Here is a 27019-nt window from a genome sequence, read left to right on the forward strand (position 1 = left end):
GGTTCAAATCTCGATTCACTGTAAACAGTGCGACGTCATCAAGAGAGGCAGAAACTGGAGTTGAGGTGTGAAAGTGTGGCTGCTGTCACTGTCGAGTTCCGGATTGTGCCCGACTTTTCAGCTCTTATGACCGTTGGTTGCGTCTGCGTGAGCGGAGGTCGTAGCGCGGGGGTCCTAACGGAGAGTTACGTCGCCGAGACAGAGCAGTAAGTGACCGAGTTTGGACTGTTTGCTTTGTTAACGTAACGGCGAAGCACACGCGAGACGCATCTTCTTGTTCATCGCCCGCCCCTTCGCTCTGTCGGCACAGGCCTCTTTTGCAGCTTTCGGACTGCGATATCTGAAGACTCTGAACTCGCGCTTTAGACAAATCCTCACAGAAAGTGTGTTGTAGCGTCGAGCCCAGCACCGTTAGCGGTGTTTGTCCATTTCACATAACGCCCGCTACAGAGCGCAGCACCATAAGCCGAATTATCATTTTTTTTTTTTTTTGGTTAATATTTTATTGGTAAATCATCCTGTAGAGCTTGCTGTATACGTCAGAAGTTTTTTGTTCATTTTATATAGCGCCTGCCACAGATCACAGCATCATTCACCGTATTATCACGTCTTGTGTTTTTTCTTCCTGCTTAATTTAATTATCGCAAAACTGTCCTGTAAAAGTTATTACTTTTTGTGTGGAGCATAACCCGAAAAATAAGAATATGTATATTGAAACTGCCAAAGCAGTCTGAACTCTATTTTAAAATGTTATTAAAGCGACATAACAGCCTGGAAAAAATTGCCTTTTCCTTTGGGTAAAATGCATAATTACAAGCATTTGATTTTTAATGTCCTAATTTATTTAAGATGCAGCAATTATAACATAGCTTGTATTTATTTTCCTTTTAATCTGCTCTGCATCTATAATGTTTGGGACAAAGGCACATTTTTCCTTGATGAACCCCTCAGCTCTACAATTTAAAATTATAAATCAAACAATTCAGACATGATTAAAGTTCACATTGCGGACTTTCATTTAAGGGTATTTACATACATTTTGGTCACACTATGTAGAAACAACAATACTTTTTTTCCACGGTCCCCCCATTTCAGGACACCATAATGTTCGGACACAGCAATGGCAGGTCTATTAAAGCTGTTATCATATTTGGCACTTTGTTTCATATCCCTTGCATGCAATGATTGCTTGAAAGCTCCAATTCATAGACATCATCAGGTGCTGGTCTGCCAGTTCTCTAATGCTGCCATCTTCAGCTCCTGCTTATTTCGGGAGCTCTTAAGTTTTCTACTCTGTATATAGAAGGCCTGCTCAAGTGAATTTAAATCAGGTGACTGGTTTTGTTATTAAAGAATTTTCTATATTTTAACTCCTGTGTTGCCTTAGCAGAATATTTGGATCACTGTCTTGTAAGATGAAGTGCCATCCAGTGTGTTTGAAGGCCTTTACTGGAACTTGATCAGATGTTTCTACACAGCTCAGAATTCATTGTGCCACTGCCATCAGCAGTTCCTTCATCAATGAAGAGAAGTATGCCAGGACCTGTGGCAGTCATACATGCCCAAGTCATAACACCCACACCACCATGTTTAACAGTTGAGGTGGTCTGCTTTGGATCTTGAGCATTTCCTTTTCATCTCCCCGCTTTGCTCCTGCCATCACTCTGATCAGGTTCATCTTTGTCTCATCTGTTCACAAGACCTTTTCCCAGAATTCTGCAGGCTCCTTCAAGTACTTTTTCACAAACTGATTTAGGTCATCCTAAGGTTTTATTGATGTCTGTAATGGTTTTATTCTTGTTTTCAGCGTCATAATGGCTTCTTTGTCTTTCATTGGCATAGCTCTTGTCCTCATGTTGAACAATGACAACAACAGACTGCAATGGGTAGAGGCGAGCCGAGGTATCTTTTGAATTAATGAAACCCACCCGAGGAGTCACAAACATCTGTGATGCCAGTTTTCCTCAACGTTATGGTGCCCTAAAATAGGGGACCATGTATAGAAAATGTTGTAGTTTCTACACGGTGTGATGGAAATGTAGTACAGTGCATCCCGAAAGTATTCACAGCGCATCACTGTTTCCACATTTTGTTATGTTACAGCCTTATTCCAAAATGGATTAAATTAAAGTTTTTCCTCAGAATTCTACACACAGCACCCCATAATGACAATGTGAAAAAAGTTTACTTGAGGTTTTTGCAAATTTATTAAAAACAAAAAAAAACTGAGAAAGCACATGTACGTAAGTATTCACAGCCTTTGCTCAATACTTTGTCGATGCACCTTTGGCAGCAATTCCAGCCTCAAGTCTTTTTGAATATGATGCCACAAGCTTGGCACACCTATCCTTGGCCAGTTTCGCCCATTCCGCTTTGCAGCACCTCTCAAGCTCCATCAGGTTGAATGGGAAGCATCGGTGCACAGCCATTTTAAGATCTCTCCAGAGATGTTCAATCAGGTTCAAGTCTGGGCTCTGGCTGGGCCACTCAAGGACATTCACAGAGTTGTCCTGAAGCCACTCCTTTGATATCTTGGCTGTGTCCTTAGGGTTGTTGTCCTGCTGAAAGATGAACCATCGCCCCAGTCTGAGGTCAAGAGCGCTCTGGAGCAGGTTTTCATCCAGGATGTCTCTGTACGTTGCTGCAGTCATCTTTCCCTTTATCCTGACTAGTCTCCCAGTTCCTGCCCTGAAAAACACCCCCACAACATTATGCTGCCACCACCATGCTTCACTGTAGGGATGGTATTGGCCTGCTGATGAGCGGTACCTGGTTTCCTCCAAACGTGACGCCTGGCATTCACACCAAAGAGTTCAATCTTTGTCTCATCAGACCAGAGAATTTTGTTTCTCATGATCTGAGAGTCCTTCAGGTGCCTTTTGGCAAACTCCAGGCGGGCTGCCATGTGCCTTTTACTAAGGAGTGGCTTCCATCTGGCCACTCTACCATACAGACCTGATTGGTGGATTGTGCAGAGATGGTTGTCCTCTCCACAGAGGACCACTGGAGCTCTGACAGAGTGACCATCGGGTTCTTGGTCACCTCCCTGACTAAGGCCCTTCTCCCCCGATCACTCAATTTAGATGGCCGGCCAGCTCTAGAAAGAGTCCTGATGGTTTCAAACTTCTTCCACTTACAGATGATGGAGGCCACTGTGCTCATTGGGATCTTCAAAGCAGCAGAAATGTTTCTGTAACCTTCCCCAGATTTGTGCCTCAAGACAATCCCGTCTCGGAGGTCTACAGACAATTCCTTTGACTTCATGCTTGGTTTGTGCTCTGACATGAACTGTCAACTGTGGGACCTTCTATAGACAGGTGTGTGCCTTTCCAAATCAGGTCCAATCAACTGAATTCACCACAGGTGGACTTCAATTAAGCTGCAGAAACATCTCAAGGATGATCAGGGGAAACAGGATGCACCTGAGCTCAATTTGGAGCTTAATGGCAAAGGCTGTGAATACTTATGTACATGTGCTTTCTGTTTTTTTATTTTCAATAAATTTACAAAAACCTCAAGTAAACTTTCTTCACGTTGTCATTATGGGGTGTTGTGTGTAGAATTCTGAGGAAAAAAATGAATTTAATCAATTTTGGAATAAGGCTGTAACATAACAAAATGTGGAAAAAGTGATGCGCTGTGAATACTTTCCGGATGCACTGTAAATCCCATTATGTGAAAGTCTGCAATGTGCACTTTAATCACGATGTCTGAATTGTTTGATTTATAAATTTAAACAGTGGAGCACAGGGGTTAATCAATGACAAAGGGATCTTTGTCCCAAATGTTATGGTGCGCGCTTTATAACCTCTTTTCCAGAAGTATAGGTTTCTATGCTGAAGTGAAAAGTGCTTGTGAAGGAACATTTCAGCTGTGCTAACCTGGCGGTGCACTGATAATTGCTCCAGGAGATTGAATTTGAATCCTGACCTGATTGCCGTCTGGGAGGAATTTGCAGTTCCCTCCATATCTCATATTGGTGCATTTTCTCTTTTATATTGTGCTCTCTGTTAAGTCGTGTTTCAGGTACCTGCCCTCCATGCGGCAGCAGTAGTGGGATTTGAACTCCGGTGTTCTGAGCTAGTGGAACTAAAGGAGAACTGCCTTTGGTCCAGTGGTCTGCCAGCTTTCTAACTGTTAGGTTGCCTCTTGCCCAACAGCTGTGTTTTGCCTTCCCAATACACAGAGAAGATTAAACCACATGTCATTTGCACACAAACTAGGTTGCCACACCACAAAAACTGAGTAATTTCAATTTGATTAACATGAATGAATTCTCCAATAAGAGGTCATGAGAATTATAATTGAGATCTCGGGGTGAATGTCTCCCTTATGTTTCATTCTCCCATATCTAAAAGACATGCAGTGCATCATGGGTTGATGGTGATCTGCATCTTCCCTTTTTGTTAGTGAGAGTGTCCTCCTGAGGTTTGCTCCTGCCCGGATAGGTTTTGATTTCCGGCAGCTCTGTTCCGGCCTGAGTGTATTCCATAAAGTTTAATGGACTTTCATGCAGTATTCTATCTGGATGATGTGTTCCCCTGTGAAACAACACCTGCCTCTATTTTGCCACAATGTAAAATTCTCAAATTTTGGTTCCTTTTTTTGTTAAATACTAAAATTCTAGTTAATGTTAGGCCTTGTTAGGACCAGTAAATATTTTGAACGTGTTGTAGGTTTTTTAGTAGGCAGAAGTTGTATTTCATGATATGAAGTTGATAAACAGGAAACCTTGGTTTGGGTTTTGAATTTTATTTACAGGCAATAATAAATGTATTAACCTTAAACCTAAACAAAATGGTTGTAATTTTTGGGTATATCATAACATTGACTTAATGCAACAGGCATTTTAAATGTTTGTGCTTGACATTATGAATCATTCAATATTTTGTATTGAAATATGAAAAAATATAGCCCAGTGTGGTAAATATACAGTGGAGGAAATAACTATTTGATCCCAGGCTGAATGTGTAAGTTTGCTCACTTACAAAGAAACAAACAGCCTCTAATTGTTATGTTATTTTCATTTTAATGGAAAGAGACAGAATATCAACCAAAAATCCAGAAAAAAAACACATTACATAAAAGTTCTAAATTGATTTGCATGTTATTGAGTGAAATAAGTATTTGATCCCCCTATAACCCAGCCAGAATTCTGGCTCCCACGGATTGGCTGCGTGCACAGATTACAATCAATCAATTGATCAATTCCAGATACTGATCTTAACTGGTTATGTATATAAAGCACACTTGTCCACAGAATCAATTTCTTCCATTGCAACCTCTTCACCACCATGGACAAGACCAAAGAGTGGTCAAAGGATATCAAGAACAAGACCTGCACAAGGCTGGAATGGGCTACAAGACCATCAGCAAGAAGCTTGGTGAGAAGGTGACAACTGTTGATGCCCGTCTTAAGTTTTCCAGTGAGCTTCTGAATCATCATGGGCCTGTATTTCAGCCTTCTTGAGCAGGGGGGCCTAGCGGGCGCTGCATGATTTCAATCCATTACAGTGTAGTGTGTTACCAATGGTGTTCTTGGTTACTGTGGTTGTCCCAACTGCCTTCAGATCATTAACAAGCTCCTCCCATGTAGTTTTGGGCTGATCCCTCACCTTTCTCATGATCTTCCTCACCCTTGAGGCAATATCTTGCATGGAGCTCCAGACCGAGGGCGCTTGACAGCCATTCTATATTTCTTCCATTTCTGAATAATCGCACCAACAGTTGTCACCTTCTCAACAAGCTTCTTGCTGATGATCTTGTAACCCATTCCAGCCTTGTGCAGGTCTTGTTCCTGATGTCCTTTGACCACTCTTTGGTCTTACCCATGGTGGTGGAGAGGTTGGAATATAAGAAATTGATCCTGTGGACAAGTGTGCTTTATGCACATAATAATAATAATAATAATAATAATAATTTTTATTTATATTGCTTTTTATATTTAACAATCTCAAAGTGCTACAAAATAAGAATAAATTAACAAACACATAACAACTTGAGATCAGGAGTATCTTGAATTGTTCGATTGATTGAAGTCTGTGTGCCACATGAGCACAGAGCCAATCTGTGGGAGCCAGGATTCTGGCTGGGTTGTAAGTGTTCAAATACTTATTTCTCTCAATGACATGCAAATCAATTTATAACTTTTATGTAATGTGGTTTTTCTGGATTTTAGTTTGATATTCTGCCTCTCTCCAATAAAATGAAACTACCATAACAATTAAAGACTGATTATTTCTTTGTAAATGAGCAAACGTACACATTCAGCATGGGATCAAATACTTCTACCCCCACTGTATGTAAGTTAATGCTGATAAGTAGGTAGTATCGCACCTCGGTGTACTTGGTATACGGAACTCTTTCTGTGCCAGTCAAGTACTTCAGACGTTCACCTTCATATGATTTGTTTTCTTGCTCCGTTGTTATATGATAGCTTGAAACGTTTGTTGAAAATATTGATCCCATCTGTGAATCTGGATTAACCCATTTGTTTTCTGTCAGGGTCAAAAGGAGCCAGTATCATTTTCAGACTGGCAGCAAGCCTGGACAGGGTGTCAGGTCATCATGCACACAGGTCTGGTCACTAATATTTGGAGTCGCCACCTAACCTTACCTGTACATTTTTAAAATGTGGTAGGAAGATTCTCACAGATGTGGCGGGAATGTGAAAATTCCACTGTGCTGCTGTCTGGACTGGTAAAGGAAGCCAAAACTCTGGCATTTTTGAAGGAGCAAACTTGGACAAATTGCCACTATGCTGGCCTCACAGCTGGAATACCAAGTCAAAATCTTTGTCCTTGAAATTGTACTAAAGGATTTTAGGCCATCACAGGACTGGCACCATCACTTTTTAAGAGTACTGGGACTTTCTTTTAAAATATGTATCATTTAGCTCAGGGGTGCCCACACTTTTTCGGCTTGCGAGCTACTTTCAAAATAACCAGGTTGAAATGATCTATCCATCCATTTTCTAACCCGCTGAATCCGAACAGGGTCACGGGGGTCTGCCGGAGCCAATCCCAGCCAACACAGGGCACAAGGCAGGAACCAATCCTGGGCAGGGTGCCAACCCACCGCAGGACACACACAAACACACCCACACACCAAGCACACACTATGGCCAATTTAGAATCACCAATCCACCCAACCTGCACGTCTTTGGATTGTGGGAGGAAACCGGAGCGCCCGGAGGAAACCCACGCAGACACGGGAGAACATGCAAACTCCACGCAGGGAGGACCCGGGAAGCGAACCCGGGTCTCCTAACTGCGAGGCAGCAGCGCTACCACTGCGCCACCGTGCCGCCCTGAAATGATCTACATGCATTAAAAATTATATAATTATATATCATTCGAAGTCTGAATCACAATCTGATTTTATGGGTGTTTACCTATCAGGTAACGCGTGTGTTTGGTCTGCAAGTCGGCAGACATGCGTCACAGGTGCCCTCTCAGTTGAGAGAAGCAGATCATAGAATGTTACATAGTTTACTGTCAAATAATACAAAGAGTACGCGACACGTGTTTCGCCCTATTTTGGGCTCATCAGGCATACACACTCCACTGCACCCCTCATCGGGGATTGAACCTCGGATGTCAGACAAATGCACTTCGATTGTGAAATTGTGAGAAAAAAAATCCTCTTCCAATTCCACATCCTGCCCATACCCTCCCTAAAATTTTTTTTTAATCCCTTCTTTAGTCGATAGAAATTGGAAGGCTAACTAGATCACAGCCGGAGTTTTGCAGTAGCTCACACGTTTGATTGTGCGTGAGGCATGACCAGTATGTGAGAAGAAGAGAGATCTCAGACTGGCCTGTATGTCAGTCAATTGTCAAATAGCATAGGGAGGATATATGATAAACTAACGTTTAAAAAAAACATTTTTTTTAATGCAACGCGATCTACTTGCACTACCTTTGCGATCTACCGGTCGATCGCGATCGACGCATTGGGCACCCCTGATTTAGCTGCTGTACCCTTTCCAGTAGGTAAAACCTTCTTGTGACCTCTAAGGTCTCTACTCTACTCCATGTAAAATGTGCTAGGGGTTATAAGGTTAAAGCTGCTGGCATCACTGCAGAAGCCACCAACTCATATTTAAGATGAGAATGAGGCAGAAGTTCAAAATGTCTTATTTTTGGCAGTTTCTGTATAATATTTAGTCTCATCTTTGGTGATGGGGAGGTGGGGTGGCTGGTCATTTGTCAGGGATAAACTTTTAATTATTGGTGATAAAGTGCAAGTGCACTTTATCCTTGTTTTACTTCCCAGATACTGAAAACACTGTTTGTGGACTGTTGAGTGGGACCTTATTTTAAAATGTTTGCTTTATGGGACCATAAGCCACTCTTCAAAGTTTAGCAAAGTAGAGTCTGCAGTGCTTTTAAGTGCTTATCTTAAATTGCATAGTCATAGCAGTTGTCAACGCCCATGTAGTAGGTGAGCAGCCACATCATTAATGTGTTAGGTGAACGCGACACAGATATTCAAAATGCCAGTCCCTCTGTTGGTTTGATTTGTAAAATTCCTTTGGATGTTCATGTGATCTGGCACCACTTTGGTCAGTCTGTCTGTCTGTCTAGACCAGAGGTGTCAAACTCCAGTCCTGGAGGGCCGCAGTGGCTGCAGGTTTTCATTCTGACCATCTTCATCATTAGTGACCAGTTTTGGCTGCTAATTAACTTCTTTTGCTTTAGTTTTAATTAACTTGACTCGGGCCTCTTAGTTGTCTGTTTTTCCTTAATTAGCAGCCAAACAATAATGAGACACAAAACGAGCCACCATATGACCAGCTCACCTGTGCCCATCACACAATATCTAAAAATAAAGAAAGGTGAAGGTCTCGGTAAGGTTGATCTCTCAGGTCACCAAAACATCTTGACAGTGTTCTTAGAAAAAACAGAAAAATCAACAGCTTTGGAAATGTCTGCAGTGGCAGAATGAGAGCAGCAACAAAGTGTGGAATTAAATAACAGGTCTAATTAACTGCAAGAATCAGTTTCTCATTAAGAGATTGGTTGAAGTTTGAAATCCCAGTTTAGCTGGTCATCTGTTTGGCTGTCATTTAATGAAGAAAGAAATCAATTCAGAGAATCCTCCAAAACAGGGCTATTAAAATTAAGGAGTGAATTAGCAGTGAAAACTGCTCGCTGATTAGGAAATGGGTTAGAATGAAAACCATCCACTGCGGCCTTCCAGACCTGGAGCTCGACACCTCTGGTCTAGAATGTACAAGTGCACAGCAGCTTGTCAGAACTACCAACCCACTTTAATGTTATAGCATTTTTCTGTTATGTTTTACCTAAATATTTAACACATAACAAATAATTTATACAAAGCAATGTTCTCAGATCTACGTATACCACATGTATATAATCTATATTGACCAGCGGTGCCCAAACTTTTGCTGTTCACAGCACACTTAATGTTTCAAGATTTTTCCATGGTGCCCCATGCTAAAACGTAGCATAGACATAGTGATTAATAAACGAGTACAAACACCAATAACAAAACACAGATTTCGACCATGTGACTCCTTTCACACACATTGATTGGCCCTGACTAGTTAATGCACCACAAATGGAATTAGCCTGTTATATTTCCATGATTCATACACATCTATGCTTGTTGCCTGACATCTGGATGAGTTCATTCGGGTCTGTCCTCAATGCAATACTGTTCTGTCTCCTCAGCGGACGTTTATTATGATTAAACCGATCATAGCACTGGAGAAACACTTAACTTATAAAATGGGTTGGATATTGTTACTATAACGGTGTTATGATTTCAATATGCTGTATTTTGAATTATTTTTGGATTTGCTATGGTTGCAGAAGGTGTCTAATACTGGAATATTTTACAGCACCCATGTAGGACAGTTGGGCACTGCGGCGCACATTTTGGGAACTGCTGATATAGACAATGTTGGTGGTTGGTGGCTCTTTCACAGGTTTGATTATTTGAACCCACGTTTGACCAGAGCCCTCGCCAGGTTCCTGCTGTTGCGGTCTACAGAGACACCAAGTCCCAGTACTACTCCCCTTGTTGAAGTTTGGGAGATGCCTTACTGATAATACTTCTCTGATTGTTGTGGCCTCAGGTAACATAGTTACTTATGGAGTCTCCCTTCAGTGGCACTGCTTCCCAACATTTGCAACGCTCCTTCTCTCCCATTGCTCTTTTTCATCCACTCTCTAGTCCCACCTTGCCACACGGTTTACTGTAGCTCCTTCATTTGCCAGTCTCTCTTCATGACTCTGCTCCTCTTTGCCAGTCGCTTGATGTTATTTGAGTGGCTTCCACTCAGATCCAGATGACCAGATAACATTTAATCATTTAATTCCATCCATTAATGTTAATCTGTGTGCTTCTTAATCAGGTCCAAGTAGTGATATCAAGTGTGTATAAACTGTAAAGAACAAATGACAGAACTCCTCACCAATTCATTTTTAAATTTCCAAAGTATCATTCAACACATTTTTACAGCTATTTGACGTGTTGCCTCTATAAACGGTTTTCCAGGTATGGCGAGTTTTTGCCTTTCTCCATTCTGTCCTAGAACAACAAGCACCAAACACTGGACAGACAAGCCTCGGTTCTGTTGGTGCAGTCCAAAACTCCCATGTTGACCACAGATAAAGAAAACTGCACGCATCACACTTCCATCTGATCACTTATTGCTTTTCAGCTCTCACACACACTTAAGCCTACCTAAATGATGAAGTTGGACCTGTTTAATTTGACTTGGCCTATCACAGGAGCTATGACTGAGGTTACTGGGATGGTACACTCACTACATGACTGCAGACCATGACTGTTATTCTTGGCCTTCACAAAGTAAACAAGATAATATATTAACTGTATATCTGAGAAAGTAAAAAACTAAAGAAACACTCCTACACATTTTGTAACATGCTTCAAAAAAAGAAAACAAACAAAAAAAAAACCGAATATGTATTGTGGTTGTGGTAATGTTGTGAATGTGCACCATATGCTTGCTGATTTAAAACTTGCTAAACTCTTTGTGATTTGATGTCAGGAGTAATGAGTTGCTCTCAACCTGCTGATACTGTAAACTGTTTAACTTCACTTACACATTAACTGAAGAGTGTCTGTCCTATAAAGACATGTGTTTGAATGTTTCGATGTTCTCATGAAACTGAATCTTGTTCTTTCTACAGGGAGGAAGTCGGAACCTACCTTTCATTGTAAAGCTTAGGTGGATGCCGCAAAGAAGTGCCAAGCTGACATGAATACCTTGGAGGAAAGGGCCGTATATATTAAACAGGAGGACTGTGAGTGGGAGTGTGCCCGCCCTGAACTCGTTAAAGGGGAGGATTGTGAACTGGGATCCATAGCTATTAAAGAGGAGCCTGAAGAGAGGTCTTTCATTAAAATTACAGACCACATCAAGGAAGAAGAGCTCCATTCAGAGTTTGTCTTTCATTATGGGTGTCAAGATACAGCAGTGACTGGGTTAATGTCCTCTTTCAGTGGACCCTCCTCATTTCAAGAGTCCTCCATCAATGTCAAGTCTGAATCATTAGTAGCTGGTACAATTGGGAATGTGGATATATTGAAGAATACAACTGAAGATCAGCCATCATCTGTGAATTGCTCTGAAGAAAGTAAATATAAAGTAAAATTAAGTAAGTGTAAAAATGAAATTCAAGTAGGTACGGGGGCAAGTGGTATTTAACAGACAAAGAGAGCTTATTATTTCTTTTTATCCTCTTCCACTTATCCGAGGTCGGGTCATGGGGGCAGCAGCTTAAGCAGAGAGGCCCAGACTTCCCTCTCCCCGGCCACTTTTTCCAGCTCTTCCCTCGGGAATCCCGAGGCGTTCCCAGACCAACTGGGAGACATAGTCCCACCAGCGTGTCCTGGGTCTTCCCCGGGGCCTCCTCCCGGTTTGACGTGCCTGGAACACCTCACCAGGGAGGCGTCCAGGAGGCATCCTGATCAGTTGCCCGAGCCACCTCATCTGACTCCTCGAGATGCGGAGGAGCAGCGGCTCTACTCTGAGCCCGTCCCGGATGACTGAGCTTCTCACCCTATCTTTAAGGGAAAGTCCAGACACCCTGCGGAGGAAACTCATTTCAGCCGCTTGTATTCGCGATCTCGTTCTTTCGGTCACTACCCATAGCTCATGACCATAGGTGAGGGTAGGAGCGTAGATCGACTGGTAAATTGAGAGCTTTGCCTTACGGCTCAACTCCTTTTTCACCACGACAGACCGATGCAGAGCCCGCATCACTGCGGATGCCACACCGATTTCTTTTTAGCGAAATTAATTATTTTGGGCAATTTAAACTCATTACATGTAAAGTATTACACATGGAAAGTTAAAGTGTTAGGTTTGAATACGCAATGGGAGGTCTGAAAATCGAGAGCACACATTATGAGAAGAATTTAGGAGTCATAGTGGACTCTAAGCTATTGACTTCCCGATAGTGTTCAGAAGCCATTAAGAAAGCTAACAGAATGTCAGGTTATATAGTGTTCTGATGTGTGGAGAACAAATCACAGGAGGTTCTGCTCCAGCTTTATAACACACTGGTGAGGCCTCATCTGGAGTACTAGGTGCAGTTGTGGTCTCCAGGCTACAAAAAGGACATAGCAGCACTGGAAAAGGTCCAGAGAAGAGCGACTAGGCTGATACAGGGCTACAAGGGAAGAGTTATGAGGAAAGATTAAAAGAGCTGAGCCTTTACAGTTTAAGCAAAAGAATAATAAGAGGTGACATGACTGGAGTGTTTAAAATTAAGAGGGGAATTAGTCCAGTGGATCGAGACTTTAAAATGAGTTCATCAAGAACAAGAGGACACACATTCAGAAACTTAAGGATAACTTGCTACGAAGTTTGTCTTTGCACAGAGAACCACAGACAGTTGGAATAAGTGACCGAGTGGTGTGGTAGACAGGAGGACTTTAGGGACTTCAGCTTTGTTGGGCTGAATGGCCTGTTCTCATCTAGATTGTTCTAATGTTCTAATTCCCTTTTATTTCCCCCAAATGCTGCATCTGGCACATTGTTTACCACAATGAAGCACTAGTAGTAACAATAGTAGCAGCAGTACTAAAGTGCCAGCAGTTCTTCAGACAGAGTTTAATTTTTCCTTTACTGTCTAACTGTTGTGTTGATGAAGTTAACTAGTCAAGTGTATTGCCGTGTATACTCAGTTCTGTGATATTCTTTCTTGCTTGTCTCATCAGAACACTTGGCAATAAGACAATTCTAACAGAAGACACACATGCAGTATGCGTAGCATGCAACATACTTCCTAGAGTAAAAAAAAACGGCCACAGTGCATTGGATAGGCAGCCATTTTTGTTCCAGTAAATTTTGTGTTCAGTCATCTGAATTGAAAATGGAAACTCAACTGTTTAATCCAAACAAGCTTTAATAGTTTAAATATTAAAAAAAAATGCTAATGGCCACTTGAATGATTCAGGGGCAGATCTTACCAGGCTGTAAAACAGTGAGAGAGTTTAAGAGAAAGGGGAGACTGAAATACTGGCTTTCACATTAAAGAAAGTGCAATAATAAAGTGAAAACTAGGACTTTAAGGAAGGGCAGATGAATACGTTGTGTGTCTGAACTGTGTTGTGTGTTGGTGCGGGGAGCGCTGACAGAAAGATGCGTCGTCTTTTAAAATTTAAAGAGAAGCTGCTTTCATGAGGTCAAACCTTTTCATTTTACCCTTCAACTTTTAACAGGCACTCCTTGTGGGAATGTGGATAGCGAGTGAACTTCTAATCAGTACCGCAGCTCACATTTTGAATTAGAGGAACAGAGAGACTTCAAAAGTACAGACGCTTGTGTTGACGAGTTAGTATCTGCCATCACTGCCTCGCTGGCTGTAGGCTTGTTAGTTCAAGAGCCAAGTGTGGCTGGTTTACTTGAGAAACTTAATACATAACTAGACTAGCACCCTATGATTTCAGCGATGTGGAAAACACGGACGGAATCACGGAATTATCGTATAAAAATGGTTTTCAGATTTAAAAACGGAAATGTGTGGAATTTAGAGGCTGAAGAGGTGACTCTCATATAATTCGTCTATAATTCACATATATATTGTAGGTATATTAAATTTAAATTTTGCGAAGTCAAAATTATGTTTAGACAATGCAAACGGAAGATAAAAAAATGGATGAAAAGAGTTGGAAATCCAAGCATGAGGACCCACGTAATGTTGATGGTTGTCAGTGAGATAAATGGAATTGGCCCACCCTCTGCTAGCACGACTTTAGAATTACAAGAATTTTAGAGTTGCTGGAACTTCATCCTTTCACTTGTCAGTTCTTGTGAGCAAAGAAGATTGTTTGTGCCAAACTGAAGTGTAATCCAACTTGTTACTTACATTGCAATGTAATGCTTATGCACGTGGTTTTTTTTCTCATTGTCATGGGTTTTATCGTGTCATAATTAAAAACATAGCCACCAAATACATGATCTGTTGCTTTTCATGTCTGTTTGAAGTTAATCAAATTGCATTTTAATCCATGACCATACATTACAGGTCATAAGTAAAGGTTAAGCAAACATATTGCATGTCCCTTAGTGGCTGCTCTGAGTGAACTGCATTTCGAATTGAAAACTATGCATTAATCGTGCCAACACTGAATGTAATTACCAAGGGGGGTCAACATTTGGAGTAAGGGGCATTTCACTTCTAAACATTTCTGTGTTGTGGAGGCTATCATAAGCTTCGTCGATGTGGATTGATTAACTGAGATGGTGAGAAGTCTGTTTTAGGTCTCATTGAAAAAACATACTCTTATGCTAAGTTGTCTAAATAACGTGTATGCTTGTCTTATAACATATTGCTCTATTCTACTTCTTATAGTCCTGACCGATACGTCAAGACGTTTAGCAATAGCTGGTAGAGTCATCCCTATCTGCAGGCACTTATATACCATATTCGGGAAAATATTAGTGTATGGATGCCCCAGGTGATGATCGTATGCTGCAGCTTTTCAGGATATTCGCTCTTGAATGCATTTGAAGGATGTTACTGTAGCAGCTGGAAATTCTTCTCCTGTTGCCACTTTTATGACGCCGTCCATTTTCCACAACCAGTAAACATAGAAGAGAATGATATCGTCATTTACATCACCAGCTTCCATCTGTTCAATGAGATGGTGGTTCCCCTGCCTTATCTTTAGTACTGGGTGAACACGCTTGTGATTGACGAAACGTATGCTTACCACCAGAAAACAGAAATGTGGAGAAGGGAAAGCCTCTGACCTCAACTGTTGACGCAAATTATCACACCTTTGGATGCTGACTGATCGTTTGATGACATTTAGTTTTGGCTTGATTTAATGTGGGGTCTTAAATCGAAATGCAGTACACTTGGAGAAGCTGCTAAGAGAAATTCAACGTGTTTGCTTTGCTTTTAGTGATGACACACAATGAATTAAAAGGCCATACAGTTTGAAACGGACATGAACATTGCGTGCCGTTGTGAAAATCAATCATTTGGTTGATATGTTTTTGATTATGGAACAATAAACCCATTCTAATCAAGTTCACCACATACATCTGCATTGCATTGCAATATAGCTACCACTTTGATTTGGGTGTGAATGATCTTCCACAAAATGTCATCCACTTGCTTTAATCTTGCAAAAGTCGGAGGAGGAGCAGAAGTGACGCCAACAACATTTATTTCTATAGCACATTTTCATACAAAAGATGTAGCTCAAAGTGCTTTACAAGATGAAGAAAGAAAAAAAAGACAAAATATAAAAATAAAATTAGGCAATAGCAATCAACATGGAATAACAGTAAGAGAGGACAGAAAAAAACAAAATCTGCAGGGGTCCCGAGGCCACGAGACCGCCCTGTTAGGCATTCTACCCAACATAATTGATCTCAAGGCTTCTTCTTGATTCTGCTCCTCCATTCCATAGAGGGAACATAAAAAACATGTGAATAATCCATTCCACTCCCCTCCTACAACATGGGTGCACTATTAAAAAATGGTCTCCATATGAACCTCGACAGCCTTACTTGTTCAATAACACCTAAGGTGCCACCATGCTGGCGATGCACTTCACTTTTTATTTTGTGGATGACATTCCCACAGCAAGGTATGGAGGAAGTTTCTAGGGTCTGGGAGGCTTGAGATTCAAATGTTGTATAGTCACAAAGTAATTATTGAGGACTGGAGGCTGGTCAGTGAGTGGGTCGCTAGTGAACTTCTTTTTAGTACCCACAAGGTTTCTTTTTTTTTTTTTTTTTTTTAAACTGTCAAAACTCAGGGCCTGTTAAAGCCTACTGAGGCATTCCTTGTGTGATTTTTGGGCTTGTATGAATTAAATTAAATGTAGTGATTTTTTTGAGTACGTATAAGTCTAATTAGGTTAAAGGTATACAGTATCTTAAAGTGCCATACCATAAGAATAGAAATAGTGAAAGTGCAAGCATCCTTAGAAAGAGACAACAGTTAAGGGTGGCAGCTGATAGTAAAGGTGAGGACTGCTGTAACGACAATGAATGCAGTGGGAGAAAATTAAAATCCGCGGTCTGCCGACCTCAAAGCAGATTGAATCAAACCCTTCACTTAAACGTTCGTCAACAGTCTATGGCTTCTTTGTTTTCATCTTCCTAGAAATGTCAAATTTGATTACCAGTTTGGTTGGAAGAGCAACAATTTCTTCACTGTACTAACATTTTATGTTATTTCTTTTAACATTTTCCTGTTGCTGTGATCCACCATATTAATCTCCTTCATGATTCCGAACACTTCACAATCATGTTTGTCTCTTCTTCTTATTTACTTTTATTTGTATGAAGATCGTTTACTTAAAAAGTAGAATTCACAACCGTATTCCTCAATTTTTAAAAATACAGTCTTGAACTGATTTATGACCGACTAAACAGGCTTCACTCCCTCTACCCAAAGAGATAACAACAACAACATCTCCATCCATCCATTCATCCATTTTCCAACCTACTGAAGCCGAACATAGGGTCACGGGGGGTCTGCTGGAGCCAATCCCAGCCAACACAGGGCACAAGGCAGGAACCAATCTCGGGCAGGGTGCCAACCCACTGCAGACAACATCTCTCTATTATAAAAAAAAAAAAAATCCTGGGATGAGACGTGACTTTTTCAGAGAGATACTTTCACATCCCGCGAGATGAGATTTTGTGCCAAGAGATTTAACCATGCCTGGGGCCGGAAATAAAAGACAAAGAGTAGATGACAAAGTAGAAGGTTGTAAAGAATTCAAAACCGTTGGCACGATACACATGCAGAGCAGGTTAGAGATAATTAAAGTACGAAAATTCGAAAGTCTCAAAAAAGTGCTAGTAAAGATCACATTGGTGCAAACAAACGGAGATTATTACTCTGTGAAAGTACGGAACAGCAAAAAGAGATTGAATATATTGTACGGATTTAAACTTGAAGTCAGAGACTTGTAGATCGTCTAATTCGTGTTGCCATCGGGGAAAAGTAGTGTTTCTTCCCAATGAGGAGGCGTATCCGCGAGAATTAAAAGATTTGTTGTTTGGTGAAAGTGAAATCCACATACGCGAGCAGCAGAGATGCGAAATGTAGCCCAGGCCAGGGGGTTGGCGAGCAAAGCGAGCAGGGGGCAAACCCCCCTAGTTATTTATATAGCACATTTTCATACAAATGATGTAGCTCAAAGTGCTTTACAACATGAAGAAAGAAAAATATATATATATATATATAAAAATAAGATTAGGCAATACTAAGTAATAAAGAATAAAGTTAGGTCCAATGGCCAGGAGGACAGAAAAAACAATAACAACAAAAAAAAAAAACCTCTGGAGGGCTGTAGAAATAAAATTAAAATAAAATTTGCAGGGGTTCCGTGGCCCATTGTTCAGCAAAGGTGCAATCCTGCAGCAGAGCATTTGACCTTGGCTTCAACCCGACTAACAGCAGAGCGCCATGCTGTGCTTGTTCCAGCTACCCATAAGCCATCACACAAGCGTTCTGTTGCGTCAGCTTCTATCCATCGTGCTAACTCTGTACTTCTCAAATTGCCTTTATTTTCTGATGTAATCATTAGGTTTATAGTGGAAAATATGCCACGCATGGCACCTGGGAAGGATATCATGATTGGGTCAAAAAAGCCCCGTAAGGTAAGGTAGAGCATTGAGTCGGAATTTGTAAGGGATAAAATTAAGACAAAGGAGAGACATTTCTTCAAGTTGTAAAGCGTATGCTAGAGCACTTTAGTGCATTCAAAATAAGAGAAGCAAATATTCCAGCTAATTAAACAAACAGATTTATGAAACTGGTTGGAAAAAAAAAAACAGCAGCCGCAGGATTACCTCAGGCCTCAACTTGTGAAGCACTCAGATTAATCTTACAATTTAGTACCAAGACCTGTTGCTTTTTAGGAAAATATAATTTTAGAGCTCATTTTTGTAGGATATCATAGTGAAGTAAATAAATGTTTTCACTTTTTCACTTTTCAAAAAACAACGATTAATCAAAATAGTAATTGACCGACTAATCAAATGACTAGGAAACCATTTGTTAGTTTCAGCCCTAGTGCAGAATTCTTTTAAAGAATGAAAATGGGGTGTTGTGTGAGGATATGTGGGTAGTGAATACAGTGCATTTATGTAATAACTAATTATATAATGCAAAGTTGACTCACTCACTCATCGTCAGAAACATTATTTCATTTTTAGTTAAAAATCTGACATGTGGCAGGACTGAACATCTAGGGTAGTAGGCATCCTCTAAGAAAGACCTTTCAATATACCAATATTAAGGTGTTACAAAGCTTACAATAGGACAACTAAATACCCCCAAAATCTCAAAAATGCTTTGACTGATTTGATTAAGACTTGGTGACATTATACAAAAGGGACACTTTGTTTTTATTTGTTGATATTTATTAATTTAATGTGAACTTCCAAGCTCTGTTCTGCCCTTCGAGGTGGCTTTATGCAAGCTAAGGATGCAGCAGAAGTGATTGACAGCAGCACTAACCAATAAGGTGGACAGATGACTGAAGAGGAGGCGGTGTTCTATGCAAGAAAGAGAGACGTAATCACGTATGCCGTCAGGTGTGAAATGGAAAGTGAGAGTTTAGTGACGCTCAATGGTTAGCCAGCACTATAAAGCTCATGTGCGAGTGTCAGGTGCTTTGCCTGTGAGTGTTATTGTTGATTCACTAAAATCAAAAAGGGGCAGATAGAATAGCAGAGGCAGAAGTGACATCCTTGGATTCAAGACAAGGTAGACAGATGACATATTGGTTTCCCCAGGATCTACACTATTGTAATATACAGTCACATCTATGTAACTTGAAAGAGTTCCCCCACCTGCCCTCTGAAATGGTTTACATTTATATGTGTGTCAGCTTAGTTTGAGCAGCGCTGCTCCACCTCCCACCACCACTGTCCAAAACTCGACATCGTTTAAGAGGCCTCCAAAATATAGTACCATTCATTATTTTCTTCTCATTCAAACACTAGAGAAAACAACAACAACATTTATTTATATAGCACATTTTCATACAAAAAGTACCTCAAGGTGCTTTACATAATGAAGAATAGAAAAATAAAAATAAAATAAGTCAACATTAATTAACATAGAATAAGTCCAATGGCCAGGGTGGACAGAAAAAACAAAACAAAAAAAAAACTCCAGATGGCTGGAGAAAAAAAATAAAATCTGTAGGGATTCCAGACCATGAGACCACCCAGTCCCCTCTGGGCGAACAAGTCCAAAGGTAAAAACATTCAATTCATTGAGAGAAAGTATTTGCCCCATTCCTAATATCTCGTTTTTGCCTACAAAATAACAAATGGTCTCAGACCCAGAATGTAGTATTAGAGAACAGGAGATGTGAGTGAATACACAAATTGGTGGCAAAATTGTTAATTTCTTTATTCTTTAACCAACACCCTTATCTCTCATGTAAAAAAGTAATCACCACTGAAGATTCAGTACTTGGCTGCAGCATCTTTAACAGTAAAAATTACAACTAAATGTGTCCTATAATTTGATTTCAGTGCACAACATGTTTCTCATCATGCCTGCGATCCCCAAACTGCTCTTTGCATTCTTGATGATTTAACTCTTTCCGGGCTGATGTCGACTTTTGTCAAAATTCAGGAGTAGAGGATGGTAATCAGCTGTAAACTGCAACGAAACTCACCCTTATGTTTTAGTTCGACTCTCTTTACCAGAAGGAAAATGACGAGCTTTGTTGATTGAACCTCGATTCCCTACACGTGCCTGAGTAGCGAAGAGCAAACAACTTCTAAAATGGCGCCGACATCTGGCAAGAGACCAAAGCAAATGTGCACAGCAAAATACTCCATGGATGTTTTACGTAATTCCGGTGAACAGGATTCTGACTTGTCAGACTCCGAGTTTGATGCAAGTGATCTGGAGATTGATATCAAAAATGATAGTGAGGTACCAGCATCATCTGATTGGTCCCCAGCTGAACACTTTCGTGTAGCTGATGTGCCTACAACAGCGTTTGCCTGGGAGGACCACCACTTATGATGACAAGAGGTACAAACCTTATTGTGTCACACTGAGACCACTACTGCCACTCACTTGCTGTGCGAAGACAGCCAGGCAGCTGGTTCACCGTGCATTCCTACTGACTATCGAGGTGCCCCCATGCAGGCACTGCCACCAGAAATGCCGAACATGTGCCAACAGCAGCCACAACAAATAGCAACAGACATTTTATGTTGACTTATGTGTGAAACCATCGCTTTGTGTGCTTCTCAGAAAACTGAGTTTTTTGGAAAAGATATTCAGCCCTCAAAGAGTTAATTCTGATACATTGATAGGCTTGCCAGTGCCAACTGGCGCTTCCAAAGCACAGAGGTTCAAATACTTATGCAAGCACTAACTATAGAGTTTTTCTTCTTCAGTTCAATGACCACAGAAAATGGTTTTATTTTGACTTTGGAAATGTATTGTTACATCATAAGAGTTCACATAAAAAAAAAACGGAATGGATAAATGTATATACAGTTCGTTGGTCATGCAGAACATTAGAACAATCTAGATGAGAACAGGCCATTCAGGACAACAAACCTTGCCACTTAATTCTTCTAAAATAACATCAAGTGGAGTTTTTAAAAGTCCCTGAAAGTCTTACTGTCTACCTCACTACTTGGTCACTTATTCAAAGTGTCTGTGGCTCTCTGTGTAAGGAAAACTTCCTAATGTTTGTGCAAAATGTACCCTTCTTCTTTATGCTGCCTCCCCAGCACACCTCCGCGTAGAAGAGGGCACTCGCCACAACCGTCTGGTAGAACATCTGCAGCATCTTATTGCAGATGTTGAAGGACGCCAACCTTCTCAGAAAGTATAGTCGGCTCTGACCTTTCTGACACAGAGCATCAGTATTGGCAGTCCAGTCCAATTTGTCATCCAGCTGCACTCCCAGATATTTAAAAGTCTGCACCCTCTGCACACAGTCACCTCTGATGATCACAGGGTCCATGAGGGGTCTGGGCCTCCTAAAATCCACCACCAGCTCCTTGGCCTTGCTGGTGTTAAGGTGTAAGTGGTTTGAGTCGCACCATTTAACAAAGTCTTTTATTAGCTTCCTGTACTCCTCCTCCTGCCCACACCTGATGCAGCCCACAACAGCAGTGTCATCAGCGAACTTTTGCACGTGGCAGGACTCCGAGTCATATTGGAAGTCTGATGTATATAGATTGAACAGGACCGGAGAAAGTACAGTCCCCTGCGGCGCCCCTGTATTGCTGCACACAATGTCAGACCTGCAATTCCCAAGACACACATATTGAGGTCTGTCTGTAAGATAGTCCACGATAGTCTTCTTAGCCCCAGTAGTTTAAGTTGGAGGTAACTGTAATTCAGAAGGCAAAATTGGAAGGTTGTGTGACTTTTTCATACAGTGGGTATAGAAAAGAACCCCCCCCCCTTCAGAATATTCCCATTTTTATTGTTTTACAGCCTTAAATTAAAACAAACAAACCAATATTTTTTCCAGCTTTACTTTCTCAATGCAATCTATAACATCCAAGTGAAAGATATCACACCTACAGCTCAGAAGAATTATAAAAAATCAAAAACAAGAAATCCTGAGATGAATAAAGGATTAGCCCCTCCTAAACTCTATCAGGTGTAAGTGCCCACCATTTCTATTGCAGACCCTGGTTACTGGTGTCCTTCCACCTGTGATCAATTGTAATGAGTGTGATCAGTGAAGCTGTTCCTGGAGCATTCATTCCCTTGCTTGGTAGTGCAACTGACAGCAAACAACTGACTATGGGTGGCAAGCCAACTTCAAAAGATCTCGGGGGTAGAGTTGTGGACAGACATAAGGCAGGAGATGGATACAAACAAATCTCAAAGGCTTTATCAATCCCATGGATCACAGTAAAGTCCATAATAAAGAAGTGGCAAGTTTTTGATACTACTAAGACCCTCCCTGGATCCGGCCATCCCTCCAAACTGGATGGAAGAACAAGGAGGAAACTGGTAAGAATGGCCACCAAGAGGCCAAGGGCCACTTTGAATTAGTTACAGGATTTGATGGCAGCGAGTGATCATTGTGTGCATGTGACAACAATTTCACAAGCGCTCCACAATTGTGGCTTGTTCAGGAAGGTCGCAAGGAAAAAGCCACTTCTTAAGAAAGGCTACATTAAGGTTCGTTTGAGCTTTGCCAGAATGCACCCTGAAGATTCTGATGCCAAGTGGAAAAAGGTCTTATGGTCAGATGAGACCAAAATCGAACTATTTGATCCAAATACCAAATGGTACACCTGGCAGAAATCCAATGCAGCTCACCGTCCACAACACACCATACCTACAGTAAAGCATGGAGGGGGCAGCATCCTGTTGTTGGGGTGTTTCTCTGCCACAGGGCCTGGGGCAGAATGTTCACCCTTCTACGCAAGAACGACCCAAAGCACACAGCAAAATTGACCACACAGTGGCTGAAGGAGATAAAAGTGAATGTCCTGGTGTGGCCCAGTCAGAGCCCAGACCTAAATCCCATTGAAAATCTGTGGAAAGATTTGAAGATGGCAGTCCACCAACGCTCACCATCCAATTTGACAAACTTGAACAGTTAAGACTGTTAGACAGACTTAAGGCTGTCATTAAAGCAAAAGGAGGGTCAACAAAATATTGACATGGGGGTGATCCTTTATTAATATAAGTACGTCTTATTTTTAATTTTTTTTATAATTCTTCAGAACTGTAGCTGTGATATCTTTCACTTGATTTTACAGGTTGCATTGAGTAAGTAAAGCTGGGAAGAAATATTGGTTTGTGTGTGTTTTCATTTAAGGCTGTAAAGCAAAAAAAAAAATGGGAATATTTTGAAGAGGGCGATTCTTTTCTATACCCACTGTATATACATTTGTTCTCTGATTATTTTAACCATTTAAGAGATTTATATAATTTGAAAAAGCATTTTATTTTCATTAAGGATTGGAAAGCAATGGACAGGAAGTTGAATCCAAAACATCGTTCCCCACATTTTTGTTTAGTTCTCACTGTCACCTTAATGCATTCCAATTTTCTTTGTCTCTTAAGATTTTTCTGTGAAGCAGAAAAGTAGCGACACTGTCACCACCCAAATAAAAATTAGTATTGGCTTAGAGCATTGGTGTGAATTTGGTTTGTTTTGTTTTAGTCGGATTTCTTTCTAAAATTAATTTTGTGTCTTTCTGTAGATGTCCAAGAAAGCTGCAGTTTCTCCACACCTTTCTTTATCCAGACTTCCCTTCAGGACAGACTAGAACAGACTTCCTATGGTGACAAGTCAACACCACCTTTTCTGACACCGGAGTCTGTGCACCTTACCTCTCTCCCTGTTGTGAAACTGATAAGGATTGATGCTACTAACACTCAAAAAGAGTGCAATTCCGATTCAGAGGTTCTGCAAGTCTCCCAAGGGCAGGGAAAAAGTTTCAAGTGCAAATTTAAGGGCAAGGGTAATCAACAGAACCATTCCAACCAGACACCACACAGCTGTCCTGAATGTGGAAAATGCTTCTTAAAAGCAGCCCAACTTCAGAACCACAAGAGAGTACACAATGAAGTGAAGCCATATTCTTGTCCTGACTGTGAAATGAAATTTGCTCAGATGTGCCATCTTCAAATACACCGAAGAGCTCATACTGGTGAGAGACCGTATTGCTGTTCTGAATGTGGCAAACGATTCTCTTATAGTAATGATCTTCAGAACCATATAAGAATCCACACCGGTGAGAAGCCATACTGTTGTTTTGAATGTGGAAAAAGATTTTCGCAAAGTAGTCATTATAAAAGGCACACGCGAATTCACACTGAAGAGAAGCCATATGGTTGTTCTAAATGTGGCAAGCGATTCTCTGAAAAGAGCTGCCTTCATATCCACATAAGAATTCACACTGGAGAGAAGCCGTATTGCTGTACAGAATGTGGGAAACGATTCTCACAACTGAGTCATCTTAAAAAGCATATGAGGATTCACACTGAAGAAAAGCCATATTGTTGTTGTAAATGTGGCAAACAATTTTCTGACAGTAGCACTCTTCAGGTACACATGCGAATTCACACTGGAGAGAAGCCATATTCCTGTTCTGAATGTGGAAAACAGTTCTCACAAAGTAGCCATCTTAAAACGCACAGAAGAATTCACACTGATGAAAGGCCATACTGTTGTACCGAATGTGACAAGCGATTCTCTGACAGTAGCAGTCTTCAAGTGCACATGCGAATTCACACTGGGGAGAAGCCGTACAGCTGTGCAGACTGTGGTAGGCGATTCTCACAAATCAGCCATCTTCCGATACACCGCAGAATTCACACAGGAGAGAAGCCATACCGTTGCTCCGAATGTGGCAAGGGATTTTCTGACAAGGGCTCACTTCGGAGACATTGTAGAATTCACACTGGAGAGAAGCCATATTGCTGTTCTGAATGTGGCCAGCAGTTTTCTGACAAGGGCAAACTTCAGAGACACTCTAAAGTTCACACTGAAGAAAAGTCAACTTCCTGTTCTCAGTGAGGTGAAGGGTCTTCTGACAAGAAGAGTCTACAGAGTCTTACAGAAATTTGCTTTAAAGAGAAGGGTGTTGCAGATCAGACTGTGGGTTACAATTCTGTACTGAGGGTAGTTTGAGAAACCCAGGAATTCACACTGGAGAGTAACTGGATTGTACTCTGAAGGATTATATACCAAAAGGTGTGACGAAGTTGCTAAATCTATTGACTGTAAAATCTGACACCTATCAGCATCAGAGAGACATGCAATGAGGAGATAATGTTCACACCATTTCCAATGGGTAGAAAAATAACTGTCAGAAAATTGGACATTGTTTTTAAAGAGAACAAAAGAAAGAATGTTTCAGTCTCCAGTGATTACTCAGTAAGAAGAATGGAGAGACAAAATCAAATAATGGGAAATGCAGTCAGAGCTATACCACGCCTGGAGCAAACCACCACACGTGTACCAGTTTCTGGGATCCATATAACTCATTAAAAGGAACTTTCACATATCCATCTAGACACCCTGTGAGTCAATATCCCTATAAAAGGAATTGTGACTAAAGAGTGAAGTTCACAGCAGCCATTTTGGAGAATTCAACCCCAAAAGAAACAAGTAGACATAATCCACATAGCTAATCGGGTGGAACAAAGCCGCTCTGGATGGTACTCCAATTACCATCATCTCTTACAAGCAACTGGAGACAACATAGGGATTTTGCCAGACAATAAAGTTCATGACTCCTGAAGTGAAAGCACAAAGGAAATGAAAGTCAAGAAACCTCTATGCAACAAGAGGTTACGTTCATTAAAGCCTAAATTGAAGTAGTCCGATCTTATAAAGTGGCCATCCGTATGCAACAAGTGAAATCGCAATATTAACACAAAACCACAAAAATGAGCTGAAGTTCACAACAGCAAAAACATCCTGCCTGGAGAACACAAGAGAAGTGATTCAAGACTTTTCCCGAGACAGTCCACATAAGTTCTGTCAATCATTGGTAGGAGCCAGCTTGGATGAAACTGAAGCTTTCTGGAAAAAGACATACAGAGCACATTATAAAGATGCTGGGAGGCAAATACAGAAAATGAATTGTAACCTAAAGAAGGGTCATCAGAGCTAACTGGCTATGAATTTGACCATCTTAAAAGAATTTGGGTCCAACTGTCAAATCCTGAGCTCTGTGAAATGACCACAGCTCCAGTACTTTGACCTTTTTGCTCATGCCAAGGAAGTGAGGACAGATGATGGCAAGACAAATGTAAGTTACTGGAGGGCTCTGTTCCTGGTGGACACCAGAGTGGCAAAACATAGAAGTTGTTAGTGATCTGTCCTAGCACATGCTTTGGTTTTTGACCCCAAATTGTAAGGAATGGCACAGACAGACAAGCAGAGAAAACATACCATGAAGAAATGGAATAGCCTAAGGTAACAGCTTAATAAGACAAACCAATCTTTGAACCATTGCTAATTGAAAGACAGGATGTCATAATTAACTTTTTGATTGAACATCTAACACCCCTCCTCCAGGATATGGCTAAATGTAAGAGAATGTGAAAGTGTGTCAAACTACTCATTGTAGCATTTTGGTCCTCAGTGTTGCACGAATAACACCAAGACACCATTTTTTGGCAATCAAGGTTTTATTTCAGACAAAAACCAAGGAGAACATCTCCAGGATGGCTTAAAAGTGCCCTTCACAGCCCAGTAATTCTTCAGATGCAGGGAAGCACCACCAGAGTTTAACCACACAGTAGCCATCATCAGAATTGCTGTTCTGTAACGGAAAGGGTTGACTTAAATCACTGTCCATGGTATTTTGTAAGACATTATTCATTTCAGTAGCAGTGACTTTTACTGAGCCAAGACTTCATATAGCAGTGGATCTCATAAAAAGTTCAAAACAAGGTATGTTTTCTGAAAAGATGGTTTCCAAAAGGCAGTGTGGAGCTGTGTGACATTCACCAAAGCTTCCCAGAGCAAAAGCATTGGCCATCCAGTCGCAAAAGAGACAAATTACATA

The 27019-nt window shown here is 41.0% G+C and overlaps 1 protein-coding gene across 1 annotated transcript; it reads left to right on the forward strand.

Annotated features, from left to right (window-relative positions):
- On the forward strand, nt 1-26023 carry LOC120533265 (zinc finger protein OZF-like). Its single transcript, XM_039760070.1, has 3 exons — nt 1-206; nt 11187-11654; nt 23699-26023. The coding sequence occupies exons 2-3, from the start codon at nt 11255-11257 to the stop codon at nt 25015-25017; spliced, it is 1719 nt and encodes a 572-aa protein (XP_039616004.1). The 5' UTR covers nt 1-206; nt 11187-11254; the 3' UTR covers nt 25018-26023.
- The last annotated feature ends 996 nt before the right edge of the window (nt 26024-27019 follow it).

Source organism: Polypterus senegalus, chromosome 8, assembly GCF_016835505.1.
Source record: "Polypterus senegalus isolate Bchr_013 chromosome 8, ASM1683550v1, whole genome shotgun sequence".
Classification (NCBI taxonomy): domain Eukaryota; kingdom Metazoa; phylum Chordata; class Cladistia; order Polypteriformes; family Polypteridae; genus Polypterus; species Polypterus senegalus.